This window comes from Microtus oregoni, unplaced genomic scaffold (assembly GCF_018167655.1).
Source record: "Microtus oregoni isolate MIOR12 unplaced genomic scaffold, Mior012 000059F_ref0000304, whole genome shotgun sequence".
NCBI classification, from domain to species: Eukaryota; Metazoa; Chordata; class Mammalia; order Rodentia; family Cricetidae; genus Microtus; species Microtus oregoni.
In genome coordinates, this window is record NW_024543835.1 from 9,358,779 (window position 1) to 9,369,289 (window position 10,511).

A 10,511-nucleotide genomic window follows, 5' to 3' on the forward strand; every position below is an offset into this window, starting at 1 on the left:
AAGGAAAGCTGCATTAAGATAATGGAGGACTAAGGGACAAAAGAGGAAATATAGAAGTTATAGATTTATAAGGAGGGAGGCCAGTTATGAAAATTAGTAAGATTGACCCATGCTGCATGGGGTACACATAGAGTATGTATGGTGGCTTAGGTGGGTCAGGCAGGCCTAAAGACTGTGATGCCATCTCACTTTGTCCTTCAGAGAACACGGAGATGGGAGAATTATGTAGCATGTTTTAGGATGTTCACGCTGAGGAGATCTGGGAAAGAAACGGGGTGGGGCAGGCTTCGCAAAGGTATACGCATGTTACCCGTCAGCTGAATAGCATCAGGCATAAGTGGCAAAGCTTAACTTAATTTCTTCCTGTGTGTTATTAGTGAAGGCTGTGGTGTTAAGTTTAGAGAGGCAGGGAAAAGTGGGGATCCAGACTTAATTAAAAATGCACACGAGGGTTCTGAATATAAAAAGGATCCTGAAATCTTTCAAATGGGGCTCTAACGAAAATGCTTTTCTCTCACTAATAAGATATAACCTGGGATGCAATGCAGTGCCCTAACACAATCTGATTTCCTCCACAGGTTTCTTAGGAAGTGGATTATAACCATAAAAATCCGAACACCGTGAGTACCCAAAAAGATGTACTGAGAAAAGGAGCGGAGGTGGCATTCACTTATTAAAGAGAAGTCTCTCAGTACCCAGTGATGGTATGGCATTCATAGTGTTATTCTATTCCCTCCAGATACCTGTCTTTACAGCACTCCTGCCTGCTGACTGTGAGACAACTCATCATGCCTAGGGGCAACAAGAGCAAGGGCCGCTCCCGGGCCAAAAGGCAGCAGACTCGGGGAGAGAGGCAGAATCTCCAGGGTGCTCAGTCTGCTGCAGAGGAGGAAGCAACATCGCCCCCTCTTGGCCAGGGGGATGACCCCAGCTCCCCTGAAGGCTGCACTCCTCAGGGGTCTCAGGAGGCCATGCCCCACGGCTCTCCTGAGTTAGATGTGTCCCGCTCAATCTATGATGTTGGTGCTGAGGGTTCTGTTGCAAGTGCTGATGAGACAAGTGCTGTCAGTGCTGAGGGTTCTGGTGCTGGTGCTGGTACCGAGGATTCTGTTGCAGATGACGACAGACATGCTCATGCCTCCAAGATAGCAGCTGCCATTCTGAGTGCACGCAGAGATCCTCTGACCAGGAAGGCCAATGTATTGATAGAGTTCATGCTGGAGAAATTTAAGGTGAAAAAGGCCTTCACACAGGCAGATATGCTTAGGAAGATCAGCAGGAAGTACAAGGTGCACTTCTCTGAGATCCTCAGGAGAATCTCTGTGCGCCTGGAGTTGGTCTTTGGCCTTGAGTTGAAAGAAGTAGATCCCAGTTCTCAGTCATATATGCTTGTGAGCAAGCTGGGTCTCTCCACCGAGGGAAGTCTGAGTAACAGTACTGGGTTGCCCAAGACAGGGCTCCTGATGACCCTCCTGGGTGTGATCTTCATGAAGGGGAACCGTGCCACTGAGGAAGATGTTTCGGAATTCCTGAAAGTAGTGGGGATTTATCCTGGGAAGAGTCATGTAATTTTTGGGGAGCCCTGGGAGTTCATCACCAAAGATTTGGTGAAGGAAAATTATGTGATATACCGCCAAGTTCTTGGCAGTGACCCCCCACGCTATGAGTTCAGGTGGGGTCCCAGAGCCTATGCTGAAACCACCAAGATGAAAGTCCTGGAAGTTTTAGCTAAGATCAATAATACTTTCCCCAGTTTCTTCCCTAGTATGTATGAGGAGGCTATGCTTGATGAGGCTAATAGAGCTGCACGGCGATTTACAGCTGTGCCTGGCAATGCTGTTGATAACAGTGATATCAGGGAAGTTAGGGCTCATCATCGCAAGTGCATGGCTCACAGCTCCTCCCACATTTAGTTGGATTTGAGATATAGTTTTTATTGTGCTGAAGAGTAGTCAGTCTTCTAAATAATGAAATGTAATTTGGGCTAGAAATAATAAAGTTTGTATCTTATCTTTCTGCAATACATGAGAAAATATATGTATTTTTTCTTTGCTATTTTGTAAATGTTCCTTGAATCAAGGATTAGCTTGCTTCATAATCTGCTTCTTAACATTGTGCCTGACATACGTATTGGTGTTTCTCATGTTTAAGACCAAGAGTTTGGCTATTAATGGCGATTAAAAAAACTGGTATATCTTTAAAATGTTAATGTGGCATTGGAACAATAACTTTCCTGAAAATATAGAATTGGTTGATGGTGAAACATACATGACAAGGCTAATTCAAATTGGTTGTATTTTGCTTTTTCTTGTAATGCTTGTAACTGAAATAAACTTGGATTTCATTACTCAAAACGTGTTAGACAATAAATTATAATAAATACCACAGAAAAATAAAAGGGGTCAAGGACATCACAAGACAAACCACATAAAAACTAACTTGGGCTCATAGGACCTCACAAATTCTGAAACAACATCAGGGAAACTGCATGGGACTGACTTAGGCCCTCTACATATTTGTGACAGTTGTGTAGCTTGGTCTACTTATGTGAATCCTAACAATGGGAACAGGGGATGTCCCTCAGGCTTTGAATAGCTCTTGGGAACCTATTCCTCATACTGGATTGCCTTGCCCAGCCTTAATAGAAGGGGAGGTGCATAGTCTGAAGGCAACATGATATGCCATGCTTTGTTGATAACCATTGTAGGCCTGCCTGTTTCTGAACAGAAACAGAGGAGGAGTGGATGGGGAAATTGCTGTGGAGGCTCAGTGGATAGATAAAATGGGAAGAAAGGAGGAAAGGAAATGAGGTTCCAATGTGAAGTAAATCCCCCCAACCCTTTACTACTCGTGACAGGCAAGAAAGCAGTTCCTGGGATTAAGAGAGATGAAGAACTATCTCTGTCCCTCACTGGACGTAGCACAAGGGAGAACAGAAACTGCATCCCTTGTGGACAGTACACTAGGGCTGACCCTATTGGCTGTGATGCAGGTGAACCCACTGAGGGCATTAGAGTACGAGAAATGGCCCTGCCCTCCACCCCCGTCATGTGGTAGCATGAGTGAGGGAAAGATGCTTCCCCCTGCTCCCGGTGTTAGGTGATAGAGCCCCAGAATCACTAGAGTAGGGGAACTATTCATGCCCCTCATCACCTGCAGCACACAGGAGAGCAGTGGATCCTGCAATTCGCCAAGGTACCAAACTTGTCCTTGTATGCTGTTGTAAGGGATGCAGGTGAGCCAGCCCTAATGGTGTAAGAACAGGAGAGCTGCCTCTGCCTACACCCCTCCTATGACTCCTACAACCTTGCCTGTGAGAAAAACAGTGGAGTTAGTCCTTGTGGTGTGAGATTGATTGAGTGGACCTGAAGACCTGAGAGCAGGAGAATAGGCTACAATTGGATGGGCAGAATGAGACAGTACTGTAGAGCATGTGAGGGTGGGTGTGACAATAAGGAGAAAGCAGGCAGGCTGACCAATCCAGCTGATAGCCAGGCCCTGGACTGTGAGCTGTTAGAGCTTGAGAAGGGACGGATCCAAAACTGCAGGATCTCCATGACACAGGACAAAGGTAGGAAGTCCAGGTGGGGGTAGAGCCACTGAGAGCCCATTGTCCATGCAGAGGTCCCTAACCAGACTGATGATTTGTGGCAATAATAATTGCAAATGAAGGTGAAAAGAGGTAACCCAGACCCAGAATGCCAAACACTGTATGTTCTCTCTCAGATGTGGACACTAGCTTTGAATCTTAAGTATGTTTGTTTACATTGTCACCTCCATAAAAGTCAGGAAACTAGTAAGGGACTATGTAGGGGATATCAAAAGAGGTGGCTACAACACAGGTGGTATAAAAGGAGAAAAGGGAATAATGGAGCAGGAAAAGCTGAATGGGGTAGAGAAGAGAGTGGAGCGTAGAGGAGTGAGTGTGGAAAGGGATAACAAACATTAGACCTTTGAAAAAAAAACATATGGAAAGCTACTACAATAGGAACTTCTTTAAATAAATTATATTCATCTATAAATATATTTTTCCTGAAGTTACCAGCAAAAGAGCTACAGTGCCTTTCCTAGACAACAAGTAAAAGCCTAGTGAAATTCATAGGGTACTATATTGCTACCCAATGAGGTCATAAAAACCTCGGCAAACACAACAGACTACTGTGATTATTCTTGGTTGCCTCTCAGAAACTTGATGATAAGACCATGAAGACACCACATACTTAAATCACAGCACAAGGAGAAATCAAGCTAACAATGACTTAAAAGGTTCATTTCTATTTGCTAGATTTCAGAGTACTAGAAGGTGGTATGTGTGCAACTGGGGGGAAAAAAAACAAAAAAAAACATTAACAATCTTTCCAAGCTGTAAATCCTGTGAGTTAAAATAGTGACTGGCTGGGAAAGATATGCCCACTTGTTCAATAGTGGCATGAATGTTACGGTACTAACCCACCACTTTCTATGTATAGTTAAGGCTCAGTTTACAAGACTGAACTCATACTAGGTTCTCTTAATCAGAACTAGAACCCTTGGCTGGGTAGGTGATAAGTCCCACAGAAGAATTACTATTATTTCACTAAATAGACACAGCACTAAACTGCCTCCCAAGGACTTATCCATATTACCTGTGAATGAATGTGTCTCTCAACACTCATTAGAGAAACATTTTTTTGCAGTAGATAGCAATTAATACAGAGATTCTGATTGATGAATATGCGGAGAAGAGGAGAATGTAAATGCTTGATTTTAAATGAGATATGTTGGTGGAGGCTGCTTGTTCATTCTCAGCCACCCTGACCTAAAATAATTACACAGAAACTGTATTAATAACTGCTTGTCCAATAGCTTATGTGTATTTCTAGATACCTCTTACATCTTAAATTAACTCATTTCTTTTAATCTGTGTATTTCCACAATGCTGTGTCTAACCGGGTAAAGTTCCAGGCGTCTGTCTCCTCTCATGGCTACATGGCATCTATCTGACCCTGCCTATGCTCTCTCTATATTTTTTTTTTCAGTCTGGCTATACTCTGCCCTGCTATAGGCCAAGGCAGCTTTATCATTAACCAATAAATGCAACATATATACAGAAGGACATCCCGTATCACTTCCCTTTTTCTGTATAAAGAAAAAGGAAGGATTTAAATTTAACATAGTAAAATTATATATACTAAAACAGGTATCAAGCAAAAATTACAGTTATAATATTTATATCTACTTTATCTTTCATCATACTTAAACAAAATTATAATTATATGTATTCTTCAAGTCCATCAAAGACTCCATACAGAAGGATATAATATTACCTAGGTAAATAGGAAGTACATTGTAAGCAACTTCCAAAACTCTAGAATTGACAGAGATGTCTCACTGCCTAGACAGTAATCCAAAGTTCTTCTGTAACATTATGGCATCTATCTTCAATCTACAGGCCCATAGTACCTGGCAGATTTTTCATGAAGCAGAAAATTTGAAGATCTCTTATGATTTGTCCTGGCAAAGTTAATCAGTTGCTTTCTGCTGTGTCCTGGAACATGTCTCATGAAGCAGGAACTCCAGAGGGCCATCTAACATTTAGACAAGTTCGGCAGTCATTTTTCTGTGGGTGGGTCCTTTCATGTCTGGTTCATTTTGTAGTAGGAGGCTTCTTTTATATTCCTGGCCGCCCAGACCCAAAATAATCCCACAGAAACTATGTATTAATTGTAATACTGTTTGGCCAATAGCTTAAGCATATTTCTAGATAGCTCTTACACCTTTAATGAACATATTTCTATTATTTTATATTTTACCACAAGGCTCATGGTTTACTGGTAAGGTTTCAACATCTGTCTCCTTTGGCAGCTACATGGCGTCTCTCTCGACTTAGCCTACTCTCTATATATCTTTTCCAGCTTGGCTATATTCTCTTAATCCAATGGCCAAAAGGAACTTTTTTATTAACCAATGGCAATAAGACATATTCATAGCATGCAGAGGGAAATTCCACATCACCTCCTCTTTTATGTCTAAATAAAAAGACATATTTTAACTTTAACATAGTAAAATTACATATAGTAAAACAGGTATCAAGCAAGAATTGCAGTTACAATATTTATATCTAATTTATCTTTTATCATAAACTAAGAAAAAGTATAATTATAACTATCTATTTTTCAACTCCATCAAAGACTCCAGAAGGATATAATATTACCTAAGTTAACAGGAAGTGCATTGTAAACAACTTCCAAAACTCTAAAATTGACAGAGACATCTTACTGCCTGGACAGTCACCCAAAGTTCTTTTGTAACATTGGGGCATCCATCTTCAGCCTATTGGCCCATAGTATCTGGCAGACTCTCTCTCTCTCTCTCTCTCTCTCTCTATATATATATATATATATATATATATATATATATATATATCAGATTATGTTGACAGATTTTGTATGTTGAACCATCCCTGCATTCTGGGATGAAGCCGACTTGATCATGGTGGATGATGGTTCTGATGTTTTCTTGAATTTGATTTGCCAGTATTTTTTTAGTACTTTTGCATCAATGTTCATGACTGAGATTAGTCTGTAATTCTCTTTCTTAATAATGTCTTTGTAGCCTCATAAAAAGAGTTTGGCAATGTTTCTTCTGTTTCTAAATGCCCTTCAACTGAAGAATGGATAAGGAAAATGTGGTACATTTACACAATGGAGTTCTACACAGCAGAAAAAAAATGGATGGAACTAGAAAACATTATTTTGGGTCAGGTGACCCAGACACAGAAATACAATTATCACATGTACTCACTCATAAGTGGTTTTAAAACATAAAGCAAAGGAAACCAGTACAGAAATCACAATCTCAGAGAACCTAGACAACAATGAGGCCCCTAAGAGAGAAATACATAGGTCTATTCCACATGGGTAGTATAAAAAGACAAGATCTCCTGAGTAAATTGGGAACATGGGGACCTTGGGGGAGGGTTGAAGGGGAGGGGAGAGGCAGGAAAGGGAGTAGAGAAAAATGTAGAGCTCAACAAAAGCCAATGAAAAAGAAAAAGAAAGAAAAAGTGCTAAGTGGCATGGCTAGGACTAGGGCTGCTTTGCCTTTTGGCTCTGCCCAGTCCAACAACGGTAGTCTGTTCACTGTCAGTTCTGTGAGCCATTCTTTGTGCCCCAGCTCCAGAGATGATGTTGGTCTTTGTTTCAAAACATCAACAGTGACTTGCCTATAGCCAAAGAATAAAGGAATTAAATATAATTACCTAATTTATAAACACTAGTTTTTTTGATGAAGAGCATTTTGCCTGCTTTATGCCCTCAGATTTATTCTTTAATATATTTGTCAGTTAAATTCTGAAAGGAAAGGTGGTTACTATGTTAGGTAAAAATTATCTCAGCATTAACTGAACTTGTCAGGTGATTTACATCCATTCTGTATTGAAATCCTACATGCAACGGATTTTCAGAAATTTATTCCCTTTTTACATAAACAACTTGAAATTTTCTCAAGTTCATAAAACTGTTACATGAGAGAGATTGGCTCAGAATTTCTTTCAAATTGATACCTTTGCGTTTTTCCAAGCCTGAAGCAAAATCTGTGTCATTCATTTTCTGCTCATTACATCAAAATGTATTTCTGGTAAAAATATGCATGCCTTTAAACTCAAAATACTGCTTTGAAAAACAGGGCCCAAGAAATAAGCAGTAAAATATTAAGTGTAAATAAACATAGAGACCAGGGGAGGAAGATGTTTTCACATAAGTTTTTAATTTTTTACTTGGTTTATGTGGTAATACAATTAAAATTTGGATTCACCCTATCCACATGTGCCTCCTGTAGTTTCTCCTCAACAAATGTCAATTCCTTTTCTGCTTCATCTGTTAATTCTCTGGGACTATTCATGTCTTTATCACCATCAAAGGTTTTGTTTAAATGAATTATTAGATCAGGTGTTATCCCAATAGCCGGTCATTGACTGGAAATGTCTCCTAACAGTCTTTGAAAGTCATTAAGAGTCTGCAACTGGTCTCTCATAATTTGTGTCTTTTGTGCTCTAATTTTCTGTAAACCTATTTTATAACCCTGGTAATTGACAGAATCTCCTCTCTGTATTTTTTCAGGAGCAATTTGTAATCCCCATTTTAGCAAAACTTTTTTTACTTCTTCAAAAATTTTTTTCTAAGGTATCTTTACTCAGCAAAATGCCATCCATGTAATAGTAATTTGTAGATTAAGAAAAATTTTTAAATATTATTTCCAATGGCTGACTTACAAAGTATTGGCAAAGGGTGGGGCTTGAATCCTGTTCCAAGCATTTAAGGCTACTTTGTAACAAAGGGACTAGATTTGTTCATTGTAAAGAGCTTGAACCTGTGGGTCAGCATAAGTGCCCTCACCAAGAATTTGATTTTGGGAAGTTTTTAGTACTCTTGTTTTCCCCTACTGTTCTAAAATTTTAGCCTCTTCCCTGAAATAATGTTTAAACATCAATTGAGGCCCTTCATCCAGGACTACTGAAACTAACTGAAGCCCATGTCTTTATCATTTCCCTAACAAATGCCAAATGTAAGCCATAAGTTACAACAGCTTGCTTAAATTCTTTTAGATCATTCATTCCTATAGGTATCCATCTACCTTCCTTGAATCCTTTTGGGTCTTTAGAACTTGACACTTTGTCAGAGTAGATTACAGGGTAGGAAGCTAAAACCCTGGGTAAGCCATCTCTGATAGCTACTGGTGATGTTGAATTTTGTCCTTGTGCCTTCTTTCCCTGTTCATCATTGCCTCAATAATTTCAAATCTTTTTACTACTGTCTTTTGTAAAGCCTGGATTTCCTGGCCTGTATATATTTCTAGTGATTTCATTGAGGCACCTAGACTCTGATCCTCATTCTGCACATGTGATTCCAACGTCTAAAGTTTTTCCTTTAAAGATAACACCTCAACCCTGGACATTATTTGGATAGCGTGCAGATTGCCATCCTGGAGAGATACTCTATCTGCTAGCCTATCATAACTTTTTAACAAATTTTGATTGTCAAATTCAAAAGTATGAAATTTTTAGATAATTTCTCAGTACTCTTAGACATGTATTCAATTTTGTCTGTCAAATTAATGTTACTCTTTTCAATGGTATTTTTTCAGGTATCTTTGATTTTTGATGACATTAATCCTGTCAGCTAGCTGTTCATTATTAGTCTGTAAGGACTGTATCATTTCTAAAAGTGCCCCATTCTTGGCTTTGTTAACAAACCATTTTCTTAAGGATTTAATATGTAGAAAAAAACTGAGTTCCAATATCCTATAAATGGATGTATCACAATAATCACATAAGCCTTACAGAATACAATTCATAGTATTAGCAAAAAAGTTACTAAAAGTTTCAATGATAATGTAGCCTGCCATTATATAACTTTCAAGTTTATTGATTTTACCAGTTACCTGTTATGCGATCCAGTAATTTGTTTTAGGTGTAATAATCTTTATTGTCCAGCAGGTGTCGTGGTTGCAAAGTCGTGACTAGCAGCGATGCAACTGGTGGTGACATGAACAGTCCTGAGATGCTTTAGTTTCCTGGCTTAGAGCTGGTTAAATACGGAAAATTATGCTTTACTTGACAAATTAAAAGCAATTAAATCAACTCCATACACGGAGAAAGAAGCTTAGAACTCATGAGCACAAACAGGAAGCTGCACAAATCGCCATGCGGCAAGGAACATGGCAGTAAAGGAGGTGATCTTCAAGAGTTTGGGAAATTTCCAAGTTGTCTCACACAGTTAGCTCTGCTGTGGCAAAGGTTTTACAAAAAATAAAAATAAATAAAAAAAATTAAAAATTAAAAAAACCACTTAGGTAAAAGCATCTTTCAGGGCTGTGGATAGGTTATCCACCCAGTAGGTATGGAGTCTGAATCCACTTGGGGTGCCGGATGAAGAAGGATGCTTAAAAGAAATCCCACACTAGCTCAGACTTGAGTATAATAGAGGGTTATTTATTTAAGGGTAGATTCACAGGTCACAATCCTCTGCTGGAACAGGGAACAGCAACAGAATCCCACAGCTGGAAGAGACCAAACACCCAAGTGGGCACATAACTTAAAAGCTACTGGCCGTAGGAATTTCTACAGCATCCTCTGGCATGACACAAGACAAGGAACCTCTAAATCTCTAAATATGCCATCAAGTTCATTTTCTCTTGGCCATCTACTCCTGGGCATGTGTCTTACCCATAAGACTAGTTTGTTTCACCAATACAACTTTTTTGCAGGAAACTAGATTTTCATTTGTAGTTGGTTATCAACTGGACATAGCTTCTGGGTTAGGGTACAGATATGTGTCCACTTCTTTTAGGTCTTGAACCCCATCTGTTGCAGACCCCTGTGGGCCTCGTGCATACTGCCTCAGTCTCTGTGATCCCATTGATTTAGAGGGACTTATTTCCTTGGTGTCCTTTATTCTTTCTGACTCTTACGCAATTCGTGCCTCATCTTCTGTGGGGTTGTTGTACTACTGCAAATTGGCACCAAGCGTGGT

General features: G+C 39.7%; 1 protein-coding gene across 1 annotated transcript; it reads left to right on the top strand.

Annotated features, from left to right (window-relative positions):
* The first annotated feature begins 788 nt into the window (after positions 1–788).
* LOC121438999 (melanoma-associated antigen B2-like) lies at positions 789–1,913 on the top strand. Its single transcript, XM_041639494.1, has 2 exons — positions 789–1,059; positions 1,117–1,913. Exons 1-2 carry the CDS (start codon positions 789–791, stop codon positions 1,911–1,913), a joined length of 1,068 nt encoding a protein of 355 aa, XP_041495428.1.
* Positions 1,914–10,511: the final 8,598 nt, after the last annotated feature.

Excerpts from the sequence above, each read along its gene's own strand:
- LOC121438999 (XM_041639494.1), top strand. The coding sequence starts at position 789 with ATGCCTAGGGGCAACAAGAGCAAGGGCCGCTCCCGGGCCAAAAGGCAG. Across the intron at positions 1,060-1,116 it reads TGCAAGTGCTGATGAGACAA|ATGACGACAGACATGCTCAT; the intron begins GTGCTGTCAGTG and ends ATTCTGTTGCAG.